The sequence below is a fragment of the Catharus ustulatus genome, chromosome 5, assembly GCF_009819885.2.
Source record: "Catharus ustulatus isolate bCatUst1 chromosome 5, bCatUst1.pri.v2, whole genome shotgun sequence".
In the NCBI taxonomy this organism is placed as follows: Eukaryota; Metazoa; Chordata; class Aves; order Passeriformes; family Turdidae; genus Catharus; species Catharus ustulatus.
The window spans coordinates 42,293,699-42,314,943 of NC_046225.1; the positions used below are offsets into that span (position 1 = coordinate 42,293,699).

At 45.4% G+C, this 21,245-nt stretch overlaps 1 protein-coding gene and 1 long non-coding RNA gene across 4 annotated transcripts in view; one reads left to right on the forward strand and one right to left on the reverse strand.

The window, feature by feature from the left end:
- The first annotated feature begins 9,708 nt into the window (after window positions 1-9,708).
- Window positions 9,709-11,520, forward strand: LOC116996883. Its single transcript, XR_004418035.2, has 2 exons — window positions 9,709-9,796; window positions 9,961-11,520. It is a non-coding gene; the product is annotated as an uncharacterized LOC116996883 (long non-coding RNA).
- A 1,075-nt stretch (window positions 11,521-12,595) lies between these two features.
- The window catches only part of IRF2 (interferon regulatory factor 2), a 40,044-nt gene continuing 31,394 nt past the window's right edge, over window positions 12,596-21,245 (reverse strand). For all 3 annotated transcript variants that reach the window (XM_033060908.2, XM_033060909.2, XM_033060910.2), the window contains exons 8-10: window positions 20,366-20,530; window positions 15,308-15,354; window positions 12,596-13,940 (exon numbers count right to left, since the gene is read on the reverse strand). In XM_033060908.2, coding sequence (XP_032916799.1) covers window positions 13,629-13,940; window positions 15,308-15,354; window positions 20,366-20,530 — 524 coding nt within the window. In that variant the 3' untranslated portion in view covers window positions 12,596-13,628. The remainder of the gene's footprint in view (window positions 13,941-15,307; window positions 15,355-20,365; window positions 20,531-21,245) is intronic.

The following is a 21,245-nucleotide window of genomic DNA, read 5'->3' on the forward strand; positions in this document are numbered from 1 at the left end:
CTTTCATCTAATGCTTCCCTCGTAACTCAGAAACGGAGACATTATTAATTTTTTGCTAAATTTCATTCTAGAGGTAGTCTGATATTTCCCTCAGTATTAGAAGACACCCAAGAGAATGCTTCGTATAATGCCACTGATAATTAATACAAATTAGTAACAGAAAATAAGGAGCTGAAACTGTTGCACTGAGTCAAGCCTTGCTTCCACAGACTGTAGCATAGGAACTGCTCACTGTGAGGTCAGGAAGTTCAACAGCCTTTGCTTAAAACAGTCCCTACAGTCCCTTTTATTTAACTTTCGCTTCTTCTCTCAGTTTTGGGATGATGTGATTCCAGAGAGAAGTTCCTGTTTCTTTTCTCCCCTCCCCTCCGTTCAGCAGGCCCGTGCAATTGCCCAGGCAGCCCCTGCATTGAGCAATACCAGACATGGGGTGTTGAGAGGGAGCTGAGCCCTGCTCCTCAGCCCTGTGCTCCAGGGTCACTTGCCAGCAGACAGCCTGGGAATCGGCTGCAGTCCAGCAGCTCCTTCTCACCACCAGTTCCCAGGGCCACACACAGCATCTGTCTGGGCACAGGCATCATGGCTCAGCACACATGCAAACCACTGCCATGCAAGGTGAGGGTGGACAGTGGGAATTCTTCCCACATTTGTGTGTAATTCCTGTGTAATGAAACTGCATTTCATCCACAACTGCTATGGAATGGTGAAAAGTGTAGGTGAGGCAGTGAGGTGAAATAAATCTCTGGTTAAAATTGATTGTATGTTTTTATTTCTTTGAAAAGCCTGTGAAGAAAAATTGGATTCTGCCAGGTTTGTGGAGAAGCAGGTGGCATAGCAGTTAGCAAATCCTGCTCTAAAGCCTCTCAATCCAGTAGCCACTTTCACTCAAGTAAGAAAGAAAGAGTAGCCAAAGAGAAGGACCGAGAAACAGTCGGTATTGCCTTCCTCTCCTCCCTCTTCCCATCCCTGTCAAGTCTAGGCTTTTGGCCAAAGCTTGCAAGACTCCCTCAGTACAGGGTGTCATGTACGGCCCCTGACTGACAGTGACACTTGTTTCCACGACTGTTTTGTCACCATAGAAATTTCTCTTTTATGTCTGCCTTTTGTCAAGCAGTAAAACATAAAGACAGCCTGGAGCCCTTCACACTGCAGGGACAGCCTGTGTGCAGGCACACATATGCACAGGCATGGACACTGTGCCCCTTGGGCTGCCGGGGGAAGGGGTTGCTGGCTGCTGCCACCCTGCAGGCTGGGAGAGATGCTCAGCACACACAGGTCTGCTGAGTATGGGGCTTTCTGAATCAGGCAAAGCAGGGCCAAGCTACGGCCAAGTGTCCTGCAATTTCCCTTCACTGCAAAAACAAATCCTTTCTAAGCACCTGCTTCCTCTTTGAAGGAAAGTAACACCCCTCTGTGAAAACCAGACAGTGGTCTGAAAGAAAAGTTTTTAAAGAAAACCTTTAAAAAAATCAAATATGTTTGTTGATTGCACACAATGGGCTTTTCTTCTTTGAAAGATTGGAAGTACAGATGTGCAAGACATTTGCACGCACTGTCTCTTTGCAGAGTGCCACAGCCCATGGTTGGGCAGGGAGCACAATGGCAGGCAGCTCCAGGATGCTCCCAGAGGCAGGGATGGGTTACACAGTGGCTCACGCTCAGCTGCTCAAGTTGGAAAGCGCTGCTCATGCCAGCTCACGCTCCCTGACCGCCCTTCTCCTGGGAGCACTGCTGAGGAATGGCAATCACTTGTGTCCATTTGGTGACGCAGTGACCTGGCAAACCCAGTGGTTGTAGGTCTCATCTGGGCCCCTGCAGAGGTGGTACCAGTAATGTGTGCCCAGAGAGTGTCACTGAACACTGTCACTTGCTAATGTTTGCCCAGGTAAGTGAGATTTAACCTGTGCCCAAACCTTGGGAACACATGGTTCTAGGAAATGTGAACATATAGGGCATGGCATCACCTTCCTAGCCTGTATATCTGACAAAATCAGAATGCTTGTTCTATGGTTAAATTATCAGGCAATTGCTCTGAAGCAATTGAAGAGCAGTACTTTTTTACACTACATATATCTGGATGAAGAAACTCATTGCCAGGGTATATCAGAGTGCCCATTTGTGCAAGATGTGTCCATTGAGATTAAATAATCATTCAGATACAACCTCCAGCTCAGAAACTCTTCAAAATGCTGATTAATAAATGGCAGGGGATTTATCAAGGAAATTCACTCTGGCAAGGCAAATTCAGTTGCCCTGGTTCAAATAATCTTGTCCAAATACTTATCCAAAATCTTGGAGACAGGATACCGGTCCATTCAGGCCAGCAATTTGACGCACATCCCTGTCCTCCTGTTGTGAAAACCACCTCATGGCTGTAATAATTAATCAGCTGGAAACAGCCCAAGTGCAAAGAACAATGTCATGGCACTGAGTACATATTTACTCAGTCAGGGAAAGCAATGAAAAAAGGAGTTTCCAAGCAGAGCAGAAACACCTATCTGAGATATACAAAAGCAGAATGAGAGTGCAGTTTCGTGGAAGATGTGGTTGGGCTTTTGCAAAACTGGTGCCCAATCATGATAAAAACAGCTCAATGCTGTTGGGCAGTACTGCCCATCTGACAGTAACTGCACTCATAGTTGCAGTAAACACACAGTTTGGCAGGATTTTAAATAGAAATGGGATCAGAGGAATAATATTTCATTTTTTTAAAGTTTACTAAGTATTTATACTTTTTTTTTTGTAAGCATGAAGGTAGGCAGCTTGGGAACAAGGTGGGCAGGCTCCGCCCTGGATCGTGGAAAGCAGACATGAGAGACAGTGTGGAGTTCCCGCTGGAGAAACATCAAGTGTGAGTTTTCAGGGCAGCACTGTGGGAAAGGCAGCTAATGGCATTTTTCTGAATGGTGTGCAGATTTTTGAGCTGAAGGACATTACTGCCTGAATGAAGGACTCTGAAGGGTGCTACTGCTACAATAAGGAGCATATTAAAGATCTGCAAAGGAAGCTGAAGGCTGTGGACACTAAGCGTAAGGTCTTAATCAATTTGGCCTCCGCCAAAAATCCAGAACAGGCCTCAACCAATCCATATAAATTTTATTAGGCAGATAAAATTCTCAGCATAAATTTGGCACAAATTTTTATTTGAGAGCATGATTTATCCTTCCAAAAAAGAGGGTCCCCACCCTTTTCAAACTGACACAGCATTCAGAAAGGTAACCTGAGCTTTCGCCAAATGGACCTGGTTTGCTGCAAGGAGAGGTGTCCAGGAAAAATGCAGTTGGCTCGTGAGTTACAGCAACTCCCACAGCCTGAGCCCTCTGGACATCAGGGTATAGCCACGCAGGCCCTGCACCCCTGACACAGAGGCACTCCAGCATCTGAGCTGATGTGGGGATATCCTGGAGGATATTGTCGCTGTCTCTGTCCTAATAAGGAACTTGAGGGGTCACTTAGCACCTGTGAAGGGATATGCAACAGGAGAGCTGTTGTAGATCCAAGGGGACAAATCATGTTCTTGTCTCCAGATCAACAAAAGCCATTGGAAAAAGCAGCACAGGTGCTGGGGAGAACATCCTTCCCCAGATCCCATGACTGCACTTCTCTAGAAACCCTCAAGCACACTTTTCCTTCATCCTTGGTCTCCAGCAGAGTGCAGATCCCTCTGTGGGCTTTGGAGCCATACCTGATACCTTCATCTCTTCCACCGGGGGCAGCTGGCTTGGGGCAGGCAGCTTGCTCTTCCTCACACTGCTCTTTGAACCTGAAGCCTGTCTTTGTAACAATTTACTTCAAGTTAACACATGAACAAACATCCAAAAGAGGACCAAAATAACCCAGGCAGCTTCATGCCTGCTGAGACCAGGCTTTGTTTTTAAGCAATCGAATGGCTTGGCATTATGTGTCATGTAGCAGAGGAGAAAAACAAGCACCTCTTGTCTAGCAGGTGCCAGCCGCTGTGGGACAGCGCGCATCTGGCCACGGGCACCAGCTCCCGGCGTGCTGCTGGGGATGTTTGTGCTGCTGCCAAGGGAAGGGAAGCCAGTGCACATCCTGTTGGCTTCACCTGAAGTGACCCAGCTGGGACATTGTTCCAGCTTAGCAGGACTGTGGTGATTACGTGCACAGACAGTGAGAGGGGTAATAATTCTGATGAAGTGGCCTCGGACACCGCTGTCCTGTACCTGGATGCTCTGAGTCCCACAGAGAGCAAGCTTCTTTACACAAGAAGATGGTGCTTGGTTAATTAAAACATCTAAATAAATATTATATCACCCTGACTTACTGGGATGGATGTTCCTTTAGCTAATCCCCTTTTTTCCTTCATCAAGGCTATGTTACCTCAAATTAGCATTTTCTGCAGACAGTCAGAGTGGATCAGTGGGATGGGATAACTTACTCCTACAGCTAAGCCTGCAATGAACTTGATTTAGTATCATCTGTCTGCTTTTAAAGACCTTATTCAGATGAAAACTTAAGAGATTTAAGTAAAACTACTTAGAACCCAGTTAACCAGATTTCCATGAATAAATGTGGACTTGCCATAAATGTAATTCCCTACTATTTATCGCAGTGCTCTGGTTTTGCTTTTCTTCTATCCCACCTGGAACCTGAAAGTATAAAACCATAAAATGAACAAGCTCAGGTGAGGGTAACTTCAGCAGAGGTGGTCACTTGGCTTGTGAAGGAAGCCCAGTTGTCACAGTGCTGTGAGCTCCACAGCTCACATTCAGCAGTTGCTGTGGGGGCACCACATTGACTCTCCAGCTGGGCAGGAGCTGGCTGGGACATTTGGCTACATTCTCCAAGGGAGGGTGTATTCAGCCTGACACAGGGCATGTGGGTGCCCAGGCAGACTCCCCAGAACAGCTGAGAGGCCAGGCATGGCAGAGTGTCTTGTTGTTCTCTAGGTAACTGATTCTAAACTTTTTTCTTTTTTTCTTTCTTTCAGAAAGCTTGCACTCATATTTTAGCAATAGATTCATTTACTCCTAGATCATCAAGGCCAACCATTAACCAAACACTGCCAAGCCCACCACTAAGCCACATCCCCAAGTGCGCATCTGTACACAATTAATTTTAGAACTATTCATTCTGTGTAGAAAGGCCCTGAGAGGAAGCATATGAGGAGTGACTGAGGTCACTTGGTCTGTTCAGCCTGGAGGAGACTGAGGGGAATCCTTATCATGGTCTACAGCTTCCTTGTGAGGGGAAGCAGAGTCAGGCAGTGATGTCTTCTCTGTGATGACAGTGACAGGACCAATGGGAGTGGCAGAAAACTGTGTCAGGGAAGGTTTATGTGGAATATCAGGGGAAGGTTCTTCACCCAGAGCGTGGTTGGGCACTGGAGCAGGCTCCCCAGGGAAGTGATCATAGCACCAACCTTGACAGAGTTCAGGAAGTGTTTGGACAATGCTCTCAGGTACATGGTGTGACTCTTGGGGCTGTCTTGTGCAGGGCCAGGAACTGGATTCCAATGATCCTGATGGGTCCCTTCAACCTCGGGAAATTCTATTATGATGTATAATTGATTTTATATAATTCATTTTAGAAGAAACCTTTGAAATGCTCATGAAGAGGTCTTGTATCAGCTTTGCTTGTCCTCATCATTTACATTTTCCCTGTGAGTTTTCCTCTACAATAAACATCAAATGCTCAAAAAGCCTCTGTGATACCAAAGAAACTTGCGTCTCCAAACAGCAGTCACCAGACTAGCAATATTCTCCCAAAAGGCACTGAGCCATGGCCTTCCAGCAAAACAGGAATTATCTCATTTTCTCCAGCAAAGTATGGCAAATGCCAAAGGAAGCTGCAAAAAGTGCACACACAAGGATGAATCACACGGTGTGTGCCGGGGCAGCGGAAGCCTTCAGGGAAATGGCTTTTAGGGAAAGACATCTTGGATGGCATCATCTGCAGGACCCTCTGCCCTCCCTCACACCAGCAGGGATGTGGCTGTGCACAGTGGGGCACCACAGCACCCCATGGGAAGATGCAGCACCCCCAAGGCACACAGGCAGTGCGGGTGGGGGGGTGCACACACCCCCAGCTCATGCTCCATGAGCCGCTTTGGGAAGAGCAAGGCAGTGTTTTGGGGCACCACTCTGGTGACTCAGGGCTGCCCCATGCCATGTTTTATGTCACCCCTGTGAATTGGTCAGGACTGCCCCATGCCATGCTTTGTCACCCCTGTGAATTGGTTTATCATATTCCAACACGTGGCTGTCCACCTGAGGCAAAATGACTTAAGTGGCACAAGGGGCAATTCTGGTTCAAAATCCAAAACACAGCCTCCTCCAAGTACTATGAATAAAATCAACTCTACCCCAATTGCAACCAGCACATTCTACACTCCTTATCCCACACCCTTTATGTCATGCTTAGATCCCACAATATCCAATACATTCTAATTAACAAGCACCCCCTTCCCATCCTTTGAAAAATACACATATATCATTCCCTTAGGACCACCCCTGCAAAATGTCCATAAAATGTCCATAAAGTGTCCACAGAATGTCCATGAAGTTCATTTAGTCCAAGGCTTTGGCCCCAGACAAACCCAGCACACTGCACCAAGGACGGTGCAGGATCAAAGTATTCCCTATGGATGCCTGGAGCACTGCTGGAGGCTACTTATGAGAGGATGAAAGCACCAAGTCATACAGCTGGGGGAAATTGGAGGGTGGGGTGAGGGGGGCTGGCAGGGCACTACAGACTGATGGCGGAAGAGGGCAGGAAGGCACCCAGGGAGGAGAGATAAAGGAGGACCAGACCAGAAAGGATATGAGGCAGACTCCAGCTGCAGGAGTCACACAGTGCACATGTGAAACAGCTGAAACTTGGCTGAAGGAACCAAAGATGTCAAGACAAGCCAAATGGAAAACAAAAATGAAGGCAGGAGGAGCTGGGCTGGCATGCAGCAACCCCACAAATGCCCAGCTGGCTGAATGTGCATACAAATGCCATGACCACCTGGAAGCTTGACCCAGCCTCCTGGGGCACCGAGACTGACCCCACCCCAGGCACTAAAACACACTTTAACAGCCATCAGCTCTCAAGACTTTCACCAGAAACAAGCCCACACCCCTATTTATATGTCTATATTTTCTTGTCCTCAAGAGAATTGTATTCAGAAAAGTATCCCCAGCTGCTGGGTCTGACAGACCTGTGCCTTATCCTGTGCAATGGGAACAAACAAAAGGCCTTTAAAATGTTACAGTGACTTGTGTGGCAGTAATTTTTAAAGTTCTTTAAAAATAAATAAATAAAAGGCAGGAAAAAAATTGCCTGAGAGTAAAAATACTACCGAAAACTGAAACTTTACAACACTGACTGAGAAAGATAACATCTTTAAACAGGCACCTAGCACCCACCCAACTTCCTGCTGCTCCCCCACACTTCAGGGCAGAAACTGTGAGGGGTTAATAATGCAGCACCTTGGCAAATCCCCATCCTGCTACCTAAAAGTTCACCTTCTCCTAAGAAACAGTCTGGAGAAACATATACAAAGGCACTAACTTTGGGGTGTATAAATCAGCTGAGAAGCCTCGAAGGAGCAGAGGGGATAAAGGCAGTACCACAGCCCCCACCGAGTGTTCTCCAGAGAACAGCTACAGCACAGAGGTGTGAGAGAGGTGTTCCTTACAAAATTAAAATAAAATCAGTGACTCGGATTCCTCTCCACTATCTCTACACTAATAGCCTGTATAAAACAAGGAGCTATTTCCACTGATATTCCACCCTCTGACACCAGTCCGAAATTAGCTCTGAGCACAAATACACTGGGGAGGCTGGGCAGTGCTTGGAGTTGCAGCAGTGAGAAGCTTGGCAGCACACCTTTTACCTTTTAGCTGCTGCTGAATTATTTAGACCATGGGTATGTAACTGAGAGCAGAACTAGCCTGAAGGAGCTACCTATCATCAGCTACTCATCAAAAAGTAATACACCAAACCTTAATAGGGATTTCTGTGCCTTTGCTGAGTTATGTAAAGCTGTGACACACAGAAAGGAAGCTCATTTGAAAAGCTGTAACGTACCATAGCTGAATTTCATGCATCCCAAGCCTCTGTGCAATTGCCTTTGCCTCCTCAGAAAGGCCAGGGTCCTGGGCAAAGCACCATTTGCGGTCCCCGTGGTTTCCTTCCTCCCCGCTACTATTTTCACTATTGTTGACAGAAACATTGTGCACCTGCTGCTGTTACTGCAGAGGTGGAAATCCCCCTCAAAGCACTCACCAGAAAGGTCACTGAGCTGTTTCTTCTGCTGTAGCATCAGCAGGGAGACAATGCACCCTCTCTGGCTTAAGAAACACCCACACATATGCCCGCAATCCCCTCGCTAGCCCCTTGTAATAAATCCAGTTGGCAAAAGTAATTAACTGACAAACTGAAAAAGCAGCTAACCTAAGGCAGCAGGGATGAAGCCAACCTGGCCTGCTGCCTGCACTACCAAGTGGGATAAAGCCAGAAGGGACACAGGGGCAGGGAGTGTTTCCCTGAGGCATCTAAGGATGTGAGATGGGTGTCCCAGCCTCTGGCCCTAGTCCACCTCCTTCCAAGGCGACCATCACACAGCCCCATGCCATGGCCACCTCTTGGCTCCCCTATCAGGTGTCTGATCCAAGCTAGTGACAGGAGAGATTGGAGCGAAGGATATGTAGCAGTACCTGTTCTAAACTTGGGTGAAGCCCCAGCTGCAAGCAGAGATGGGGAGAAAGGAGAAAGAGATGCATCTTGGGTGAAAAAGAAACAATTTAAAGACCCATCTGGTTTTTGCTGTCCCAGGCAGAAACGCTTTATCAAACCCTGGTGATTCCAAGGATCCCTGAGGAAAGCCAAAGCATGCACTGGCATAGAAAATTTTCACACTTCCTACAGACTCCTCTTTCTCCCATTTATCCCAACACAGAGTGAATGCATTTTGCAGTCCTGAGGGGAAGAGATATTCAGGTTATGCATGGCTACTGCCTTCCAGGAACTCTCAACAAAGGTGCAAAGCATCAGGTTGTACACCACATCAGCTGGATGCTGATGTGTGCAGGCAGGGGACGGAATTGGGTGGCCACTGGTGATGTGCAAACAGGAACTGAGGCCATCCCTACCTGCTGGGAAAAAGAAGAGTAGGGGCCTGGTCCCAGGGAATTTTGAGCTGACTCACCTACAGTCATTTTGAATGGAATTTGAATATCTTTGTGTGTGAGGATATTGCCAGGAGGATGCCCAGCAGAAACCTGGATTGCAATATTATGTGACTCATAAGCACACCTGGATAAACTTACACTTGGGAACATCTGTTTTTCTTTATTTTTTCCATGTTCTTCCTTATTTTCCCCCTTACTTCAGCTCAGTTATGGAAAGGGTTATCCTACCTTCACATGGGTCCTTCAGTAGTAGTCTCGACCCCTTCCAAAACAAGAAAAAAAATTTATAATAATTCATAAACTCTCCTGCAAAAAAAAGAAGACAGGTGTTAGCTTTCCTGGCAAGGGAACATATCCAACCCCACTTCCCTTAACTGCTTTCTCTGTAAATCAGTCTCCTACATACAGGTGTATATATTCCTCCTATGGAAATACCATCTACCTCGAGGCATCATGCACTCAGGAAAATATATATGTATGGGATGGGAGCAGAAGAGCATGCAAAATTAACCTCATGTCTTGTTTCAGATTTTCATCTTTTAAATCCCCAAGACCTTGTACATGACCTCTTTTTCTGCTCATGTGGTAGATGAATTATTCATACTTCAACTCCTTCTCCAAGTGAGGATAGGCTAACTTCAGGTGATTTTGAAAAGGTAAGAAACACCAGCTTGGGTGATGGATTTTGGTGATAGCCGAGGGCAAAGGCATCCAAAGTAAGAGGGAGGTGATTCCCCTTTTGGTAAATCTGCAAAGACAGGAGGAGCCGGTGCTAAGATTTCATTTTTCCTGAATACTGCCATTCCTCACTTTTTTTCAGACTTCAAACCAGCTGTCTGTATTTGCAGACCACCTCATACAGCCAGATCCCCAGGTGATATCATGGGCAGACTTCCACTCTACAGACAAAACCTCTGATTTACAAAGGACGAGACATCATCAGGCTGGAACCCATCAGCCTGTGCCCCTCCCTGCCTGACTCCAAGTGTTCAACAGCTAGACATGTCCTACTAATTAAAATTTCCTAAGAGTTTGAGAAAACAAGTGCCTGGATAGAAAAGGCAGCTCTCACCAGGGCCTCACTGAGGAAGAGGATGGTGAGTAGAGTAACCCTTCACTAGAAAGTTCATAAGGAGACTGGGTAGTGGGAGAGAGGGAGGCTGTGTAAGTGCTAAACAGGGAAGCTTCAGAAAGGAAGCTTCATCCCAGGGAGCACCTCTGAGCACAGCCCAGATCCCAAGCAAATCTATCTTCTCCAGTTCTGCTACTCCCCTGATGACTTCTCTCCTACCTTGTGGGTATCCCTTTCAAGGGCACCAGACTTTGCCAGAGACCTTGGTATCACAGCTCCTTGCTAGCTGAGCTCCTCAAAGAGGTCTGCTTGAACTGCCAGAGCATGGGCAATGCCTTGGTCACAAGCTTTGTGGTAGTTGCACAGGCAGAGCCTGGCCCTTACCTCCCTCCCAGCCTCTCATCAGAGAATTCTGCAGGCTGAGCACAAGATGGTATTGCTTGTAGTGCTAATGGACAGGCACCTGGCTCCCCATGTTTCAGAGCTGAACTGGCAGTCATGCTATTAAAGGCTGGATGGTTTTTATGGCTTTGTGCAGGCATGGGTAACAAACACAACTGAACCCTGGATTTCAGAAAGAACGTCTGATGTCCCAGCCCAAAGAAATCCTCTGTTGCATTACATCACCCCACAGTGCGTTTGGTCTGAGCATGTTGCAGAGGTCACTGTCTTTGCTCTCTTCGATGGATCAGTGTTATGGATACATACTGTAAATCTCATGCTTGGATACCTCTTGGAAATATTTCAAACATACAAGCCCTGGGAAGAGGGGACTTTGCCAAGCATACACATTGTTCCCAGAGGGGGAGCTGTGTATCTCCTACTACTGGAGCAGGGCGAGGGTCAGTGGTTTTGCAGATCAGTTGCCCTCCTTGCAGGACCAAGGGGAGACCGAGCCAGACTGCCTGGCAATCTGCATGTTGGTGCCAACTTTCACATGGAATGACCAGAGGGGAGGTGTGACCGTGTAACTTTCTCTGGATATGTAAAACTTAACTCATGGGTTAAGCTGAAGGTGCCTGCCTTTCCCTGCTGCCTATTCCCAAGTTTCAGATAGGTGATGCTAAGAGCAGCAAATCCTTCTCCTGGCAAGTGGTAGCTCTTACTCTGCAAACAAGCATTTGTATACCCCGGGCAGCCCTTGGGCAATCATCTTCTCACCCCAGTGACCAGCTGGGCTTACTGGATGCAAATCAGGCAGGACACACAGAAAAGACAGCTCAGCCCTCACTCTGCTCTGGCAGCCCTGTTGGGGGTTAGGCTCCATGTAGGCACCCGAATCAGTCTTGGAAACCAAGAAACTGGAAAGATAAATACATGACCAAATGAAAGGGACAGAAACTAGGAAGTTTACATACATAATTTTAACCCTTGCAAGTTTTTAGTCCCACTCTAAATACTGCTTTGCCATTCCTCTTGCTCCCAACTCCAACCAAAGATCTAACCTTGTCTTTCCAGGCCACCAGGCAGTGGGTGACAAAATTACAAGTTTCATATGGACCTGTGATGAAACTTGGAACTGTAGGATCAGGTTAAGAACACAGAAAAATTCTTCTGTTTATTTTCCCTTTTCAATATCCAGCTAGCCTACCTCCCTGTAACACAGCCTTTTTTGTGCATGTTCTTGCTCATCAGCCCAACATACTCTGCTCTCAGGCTAGTATGAGAATGGTAATCACATCTGAAGGGCATTCTGTTCACATATTTTACGTACCTGAATCAATCTGTGTCCCATCCAACATCTTTAAAAAGTGTAAAAGGGTGAGCGCTCTCAACTTCTGTCTGTGCCAGCCCAAAGTGCACAGAGCTTTGCAATGGACACAGCTTGCCCACTGCCACAACCATGCAGGTCATTGTGCAACCTTACTCAGATACTCTACAGCTTTCCAGGAATCAGAACTTGCCATCATGTAGTAATGTTGAAAGCCCTGGACAATGCTAATTTGAATTCTGATTCATTGCATTAATTGGTTGAAACTAGAAAATGAGATTTTTCCAGACAAGGAAACTGCCAGCAAGCCACATGGAGATCTATGAGGAATGGGGGAAGTACACTGAGCTTGCATTGGGTGGAGGATGGATTTTGACAAGACCCTTTCCATGAGGTAATTTGTTCAAAGTACAGCCGTAGAGTAACAGCTGAAGAGGAGCCCCAGCTCCCAACCTCTACATTTGAGGCCAAACTTGAGTAAAAACCTTTGCTTATTGCTCCTTCCACCTTGAGCTGCCTCAAGCACAGCACTTCCTATCCTGTTGGATAGGTGTTGCAGAAATTGTAAAGGCAGCTTACACTAATTGCTCACTCTGAGAGGTCACATTCATGTATCAAACCCATGCCATCTGGGGCTTCTGAAAGATTAAAAATGAGAGACAAACAAGAGGATTATTAAAAATTTAACTATATACCATATTTATTATCAATCCACAGGATAATCTGATTGCTACATGAGCTCATAAAAGCTATTTCACCTTTACAAAATTAAAAAAAATGTGCCACAAGGATGTCATAACTGCTGATAACCAAGGACTGAATCTTAAAATTATAAATTTTGCTGTAGAAAAGATTAAAAAAAATTATATTCACTTTAGAATTTTACTTTGAATAAAATATTCCCCTGTATAAAAAATAAAAAAACTTGCTCTGGTTAGAATTAGAGTATTTTTCTTCTTTTTTAAATCTGGGAATTTGCATAATATCTCTGTAATAAGTTTCTTTTCTTTTTTCTATTGTACCACGCGGCATTCAAGCATAGCAGATTAGAAACAAACATGATGAAAGCAGTCTCAGAACATATGAAATCCACATGGAAAGTTTCTGTTTCCTTTCCCTTCCACTATCCTTTAAAGACACTTTAGCAAGAATAGCCTTGGAAAAGAATACAGGTGGAGAGGGACCTTCAATGTGCCATTAAGTAGAGCAAGGTAATAAAAGGCCTTTTGTAAGTGCTTTCTTAATAAGGTGCAGAAGCAGACTGCAACTTTGCTAGTACTGCACTATGTACAATATTCACAATAGATTTTTCTTTATTTAAAAATATTCCAGCTAGTTCACATTTTCTCTCCCATTCTGAGGCTTTCAGTTCCATCACAGCCTTGACAGCAAGAAGCGCAGCAGCACCACTTCCCTTGTGGTGGGTTGGTCCTCTTATGAAACACTGGAACCTGTGAGTGGGCCAAAGTTCTTGGGCTCTTTTCCTATGTAGCAACCTTGGAAATATGGGTTCGGGTATGCACACCGACTGCTGGAGTCCTGAGTTAAAAACACTCCAGCACTGGAGTCAGACACTGCAATGTTTTATATTGCCAAGGCTTTACCTTAGGGTTTGTCTCGTGTGCGTCAAGGGATGAACCTCTCTTAGAGAAACGTAAAATACAAAACCAAACAAAACAAAGCTAAAAACCACACTGTCAAAGGCTTAGCAGCTCTTGACTCTTGACTGGGTGATGTCTGACGTTTTCTTGATGACGCTGGCCCGTGTCTCACGGTCTGGCTGGCTGCTGCTTGTGGAGGCTGGGGACACTACTTGTGGCAGAGGGATGTCTGGGAAAGGAGGCCAGGAGCTATTATAAGGCAGTGGGCAGCTTTCTTCTTTGACGGTGACTTGGAGGTCAGGCTTGTTGGCTACAAAAGTTGCCATGCTGGGAAGCATATGAGAAGTGTTCCTCATTCCTAGATTGCTGAGATACTGTTTGCCTTCAATGTTTTTTTTCTGCCAATGAAGTCGTCCCTAGAAATAAAGGAAGAAAGAAGGGAATACTGTATAAGTGAACACAACTTTGTGAAGTACTCCAAGTGACAAGATGAAGATAGAAATATCCACAAATTGCACAGGAATTATCCCACCATTAAGAGCCTGAGCCTCTAGCCACTGGCTTAGGATGTTTTTGCTCTTAGCCATTTCTCCTTTTCTGAAGTCATGTGCTTAAATTCACTTGGCTCTCCAGTACTCAGGAGGCATTATGTGCTCTTCTGAATGGAAAATAAAGGCCTTATTCCCAGTATGCCAGAGACAAAAAATGGATGCAGACATTTAAAACTCCAAATGGTAATGTCTGTTACCAGAGAGAACATCTTCCTGCCAAGAGGTAGGCACAGAGACCCAACACTACCCAAATTAGCAATACAGGTGAGACTGCTGGAAACCACTGTCACTCAACAGTGCATCCTTCATCACAGGGAAGAAGTTCATCAGAAAATGAGCATCCAGTTGTCTGTCCACCATAGATGCTGCAATGGTGTGTTCTGTCAAAGGAGGTCTGTGGAGTCACTACTGGCAGTCTATTGGGGTACCACCCCAGCCAAAGCACCAGAGACCAGGAGGGTTAGCAATGTTATTATACAGACACACAACTGGTGGTCCTCCAAGAAGGAGGATTCGGAGAGCTTTTGGTGGGGGATACAGCAGGAGAGAGCTTTGCAAAAGGCCTTATGCAAAAATGCAGCTGGAGCACAGGGCATCCAAGAGCCCTCAATGAGCTTCACTTGGTCTTTAAGTACACATGGAGATTGGTGGGTCTGGTACCTTGATGGTAGCCCACAAAATGAAAGGAAAGTGGTATTTTTGTGTATGTGCAGCTCAGGTTATTTTCCCCATGGATTCCTTTCACCCAGCAATAGTCAACTGACTGCTTAGGAAAGCTTTCTGCCCCACCTACCTCAAACATTCTAGCTTCATTTCAGTCATACATGTAAACATTTCCTCCAGTTATGAGATCAGGTGCCATTTAAATAAAACAAAGTGAGCAAGCTTTCAACCAAGATAAAATACTCACTACCCAGCAACATCAATGCATCATGTTAACATATAGCTGGCACTGTTGATGGCTCTGCAGAACATCTTATCATACAAATTAATTTTGTAGCTTGGACAGATGAGGAGAAATTAATTTGAAGAGATATTAATTCTATAACAGTATGACAGCCATCCAAATGTCTGTATCCCCCGAACCTTCTGGTCTGCTTTTTTCCCCCAGCTATTACCAAAATGAGTATTCCACTGGTAGACAGAGGTGCAATGGAGAAGGGGGAAAAATATCTCAGGGCATGGATCTTGATACCTTGGTCCAAACTGCTAAAAATCCAGAAAGCACTTACCTCTGCATTTTCTTCATCACTTGGAACGCTGTCAGTTGTTTCACTTTCTGTCAAACAAAATAGAAACAAAAATGAAACTCATGCCATTTATCTATAGTAACAAATTCCAGCTCAAGAGGGGTGATGTAGGTCCAACAAGTGGAAGCAAATAGAGTTAAGGCAAACAACCAGAAAACAATGGAGAAGCAGGAAGACCCTGCCACAGAGGGCTAGACAGCACAGCTGCCTTGAACAACTCGGGTAAATTCACATGGTTATCACAGTGAGCATGTCTACATTCTGGAAAAGGCAGCAGTAGAGAAGGAAGAAGTAGATTGTGCTTTCTGGGAAAAATCTACAGCAAGCAGGGGGTGCTCTCTCTCCCTTGTCCCTCTATAGCCAGTCCAGGCCCTACAATGGACAACGTTCTGTCCAAATCTTTTGTCTTCCGGCAAAATCAGTAACAGCTCCACCCTAGAGGAGATAAATGTATTTTTGTTTCATGAACTGTTATCTCAGTCTGCCTCCTCAAGACTTTGTCACTTATGGGGCTTTATTACTGTTGATACTCTGGTACAGTAGGTATAGTTTTGCTTTTGCCACCACTCCCCAGCCTATTTCTCAACCCTTCACACACCACTTGAGCAAATGGCAATACTACAGCCTGCAGTCCCATCACCTGCCCCCACAGCACATGGCCTTCCTCACCCTCATCACTTCACAAATACAGGGGCACAGTTCCAGTGGGACAACCATCCTCCTGCAGCTGCATTCCTCCCTTGCAGAAGAGGCTGCAATCCAGGAATTTTTACTGTACTTTCAAGCCTACATGTGCCTGAAGATGTCTCCTACTGTCTGAGGGTCATGTTCCTGGCCCATGTGTGGTTGAGACTGCTGTGCCTCAGATATCTCTGAGACAAGGCAGAAACCCCTCTTTTCAGTCTGCAGCGATGGTTGCTGCATTCAGCACAGCCACTGGTTCCCCAGACTAATCCAGTGGAGGCCTGGATTGCAGGTTCACTTCAGCTGGTGTGGTTTTGAACCACTGTGTCCTGTTTCCTGGGAGGATAACCCTAGGCACCTATCAGGATACCAACACTCCAACCCCCACAGCAGGGCTGCACAGACAGGGCTCATCCACAAGGAACACAGAAATCACACAATTCAAGGAATGGTGTGATGAATTATCATAGCAGGCAACAGAGCTCTGAAGTCCAAATTTTCACTCTCAGCTCTGTATTATGCATTTTAGTCTGTGCAAATCTTTGTACAGCCCCTGCAAGTCTGCCTTCCCAGAGACCAACCCCATGCTCTGCACTGGACATAACATGGGTGCTAAGAGTGCATGGATCATGCCTCATGGCTCATGCCCCTGCACGTCTTCAGAGAGATTGGCAGTGCCTTGCTGTCTTCTCAAGGCTTGGCTAAGCATTAGGTTTAGGCAGAAGACTGTAAACCAGTGGGCTGAATCACTGTTTCAGACCCTGGGATCTAAACTGTACCCAAAGTCCTTGTACTCCAGCCCAGCTACTCCAGACTGCTGCTTCCAAAGCCAGCACCTCTCCTGTGCCACAGTCTCCACCACAGTGTGCAGTAAGCAGAAGAACAGTCCAAAACATTAAATCTAACTGCAGTGCTCTGTGAAGTTAATGCACTGCAGGGCTTCTCCTTCACTGACCCAGGCAAAAAAGATGTGCCGATGTGACTAAGCTGGCTAAGTAAGCCATACTGGGGGAAGGAGAGGAAAAATTAATTCACACAAATGAGAAACAGCCCTGAAGACAGAATCAATAGAAGGAATCAATATAGAGACAAGTAACAGATATTCCTTGACACGAAGAAGCATGTCACAACAAAAACAGTGATGCAGCTGGAAAGGAATCTATCCTTGGTGTTTATACATAACAAAATGCTGAGCAAGAGATAGCACTATAGTTAGCAAAGCCAGGGAAGCTGGTCACACAGGCATGGAAAGTTAGAGAGGTTATTTCTGTCAAGAAGAGTATTTGAATCAGTGTCAAACACAACAGACGGTTGACAACAGCCCCGGTAATAAAAACCAGAAGGATTTCATAGACATCAGCAGATATATGAAAAAACTCACATGGGCGACTCACATCATTTGCCTAGTAACCTCAGAAAGGAACCAGAGGTGTTTTGAAATAAACCAGATTTATGTAGGACAGCTGACTTATCTGGCTACTTTTTTTAGTTGTTGTTTTAGAAGAGCTCAACTAGCTGTTCCTGCACAGCTGTTATGGTCATACTCTTTCCTGCCATTCAGCCAGTAGCACCTGACAGAGCAAACCCACAAGCACAGGGCCTGTGGTTTTATGCAGGTTTGTGTGGAGCAAGACAAAGCAGAAATAGTCACAGGAGTGTCCAAGAAATTTCAGGGTTCTAACACACAGACTCCTGTCCTCCCTTTGGCCTCAAGAGCAAATACATCCTTAAAAAAAACCCCAAAAACCGTTCATAGAACAATTCAGGCTGGAAGGGACCTTAAGAGATCTACAGCCCAGCCTCTTGTTCAAAGTAGGGCCAGTTACAGAACTAGATTGGGTTCTTTGGGGCCTTATCCCTTCAGCTCTTGAAAACTTCTGAGGATGGAGGCAGCACAATCTTTCTGGGCATCCTGCTCTACTGCCTGACTACCTTAGTGGTGAAACAACTGATATTCTTTCTTATATCCAGCTGGACCAATTTTTTTTTGTTTCAATTTAGCTTGCTGTTTCTCATCGTCCTACTGTGCACTGCTGTGAAGAGCCTGGCTCTGCCTTCTTGGGAACATCCCTGCAGTAGAGGCAGCTGCTATGAAGACCTCAAAACTATCTCTTCTCCAGGCTGAATAAGCCCCAGTCCCTCTATCTTCTCACAGAAAGGCCATACTCTGACAGCTCTTCTCTGCACTTGCACCAGTTTGTTTGTAAGTTTATTGGACTGGGCAGTTCAAGACTGGATGCAGTACTTTTAAAGTAGTGCCACTAGTGCTGAGTAGAGGAGGATAAATCACTTCCCTAGATCTACTGGCCATTCTTCTGAAAACTGGTGGCTTTCTCTGTGGCTGAGGTGCTCTGGTGTCTCACACTCAGCTCACTGCCTACCCACCTTTCTGCAGAGCTGCTCTCCATACCATCGGCCCCAGCCGCTATTGCTGCAAAGATCTCTTCCTTCAAATGCACAGGACTTTATGTGTGCCCTTGCTAAATTTCATAAGGTTTCTGCTGACCCATTCCTGGAATCTCTCCAGGACCCTCTGGATGATGGCTCTGCCCTCAAACATATTGACTGGTGTGCCCTATTTGGCGTCACCTGTAAAGTTCACAAACATGTCTCCAACATATCTTCTGCTCATCAATATATTAAATAAGGCTTGTCCCAGGACAGACCTTTGCAGTACCCCACTTCTTACTGGTCTCTAGCTACAGTAGCCGGGATCATCAAGAGTTGCCCTGAGATGCACACAAAAGCATGCCAGTGGCATGAAACTGTTATCTGAGTTTTGGGCTAGCAGGTCCTGGTGTAAGTTAGGACAACTGAAAGCCACCAAGGTACAAAGACAGCAAAAGGGGATAGCAGGAGTACTTCAATCATCCTTCATTTTCCTTACGCAGGCTGGTGGCAATGACCTTAGGGTAGGTAAGTCATGATTTGCTCATGTCAAGGTGGTCACCAGACCACCTTTCTCTATCATTCCAGTCCAAGAAACCACCATGACTTCCAGAGACTTCTGTTTGCATTTCAAGAATTTGCATCCTATAGCTGAAGTTAAAAGATCGTCATGTTCGCATAGATGGAAAAGTTTTCCAAGACACATTTGTAAAGAGGAAAAACGTTTCAAAGGCCCTTGTCTCCCTGCAGCTAATAAACTTAAGGACTCTTACATCTCCCTGCCTTATGCTTTGCAAAGGTCTTCCGAATGCTTTGGTCATTGCAGACTAAACATGTTGGGAAGCATAATCGTTTATTAACATGTGTGAGACTAACAGTGGATACGATCCAAAAGAACATCACTTGGTCCCAAAGATAAAAATTACTAAATACATACTTTATAAAAATGTGTCTGGAAGAAATTTCAGCCTTATAAGTCAAAGGTAAAACCATGTGTAAAATAATAAAATGCATGGAGAACAATTTATACTTAAATTTGCCTTAAAAGGTAACATTTGTGTTTCTATCGAGTCTCTTAAGGCTTGCAAGTTAGCACCATGTTAGAACAAAAAGGACAGGTTGGAGCTGAATTTTTTTCTACTTTCAAATATGGCTTTGTCCTGCTTCCTATGAAATAAGGCTTATATGATTGTGGGGACTGTATATAGCATGTCCACATGTACATTTGTGTCTGTTCTCCCCTAAAAATTTCTGAACACACTGTTAGACTTGGATAAGGGATAAATGAGTGTCAAAGACTCTTAACTTCCTAACAGCTATATGAAAATAAGGGGCGAGATGAAAAGAGAAACCATAACTACCCTCACTGGGAGTAGGGGGAAGCCTGTTATCTCATCCTCTTTTTAGGTATCAGAGAACCCAGATGGCAGGCAGACGTTGGAAGCCAGATGTCCACAGCTCTGCTGCTTGAAAGACCACTTGTTATCAGTCACTACATGGCTCCTCCAGCCTGCAGCAAAACAGATTGCGCCCCGCTCCCCACCCCCTCGGGCCCTCAGCTCCATATCTGCATACGTACCATTAGTGCAGCCCTCAGTGCATACTGTGCTAGACACTGAATAAACATAGAGAAAAAAGACCTTTGATCTTTAGTAAGGCGCAGGGCACGTCATTTGTACCACTGAAAATCCCCCTCTAAAAGACCTCTACATTATACCTAAAAAAGTTCTTCTTCCATTACTCACAGGCTAAAACCTGCAGCTCACATTTTCAAACTCAGATCTGTCAAGTTGTTTCCCAAGGAAATGAGCAGAGGACTGTGCATTTTTCAGTTTCATTAACAATTCAGAAGGCAGATGAGTATGCATTTCTGAATCTTTGTTAGCTAGCCTGGAAGAGCCCCCTTTTCCCCAATGTCTTCCAAACATTTCCAGAAAAAGAAGTGTAAAGAAATGCCAAGTTGCTTACCTGCATAGGATGAGACAGGGGAGATCTGTAGAGGGTACAGCTGGCTCATGCTGAGGGGCTGTTCATCACTTTCTGTTGTCACCTCTACCACCTGACAAACATCAGGAGGGTTGGCAACTATCACCTGCTCCTCACTGCCGCCATCAAGGTGTGGCTGTCCTACAACTTGGGAATAGAAACAAAAAAATGGATTACTGATAACATCTTGACCCTGTTGGATCTCTAAGAGCCTGCTTGGTATCTGACTGAGTCTTCAACAGTCTCAGCACTTTTTTCCATGCCCACCAGCTGCTTTCAGGGAATATAAGTTTCATTGAGAGTTCTAAAGGAAATCTCTGATTCTCAACAAGCAAGTTGCCAACATCCCATGGCCTCTGAATGCTCTCATGTAAACTGTACAACAGAAGACTAGAACAGGCATGCAAAAACCTGGCCACGGGGTCAAGCAAAACATTGGGGGACTCTGATATACATATGACATGAATCTAAGAAAAATTTCTGTTCCAGTTACATGGCTATTCTCACTGACCCTTGCAATGCCATCAATGGTACGTAGAAAATAAGTTGCACCTGCAATGCCCATGGTCTGTGACAGAAAGCTACAGTTCAGTTAGTTATTACAGAGGAGTTTCCTATTCCCCCAGGCACATGACATTTAATACCAAAAGAGCACATGAAATTTAATATCAAAGGAGCGTTACTTATTTCTGCAAAGCTAAGCAACCATGGATGCTTTCCAAGTGTCCTGAAATGCTTTGCAGACATTAGTTGTTCTACACAACCTTTTGAAAAAAGTTGACAAACCACGGTACCAAAAAGTTACTGAGCAAAGCAAAAGTATGGTGAAAGCCAAAATCCTATTTGTCTGAAGCTGCTTGAC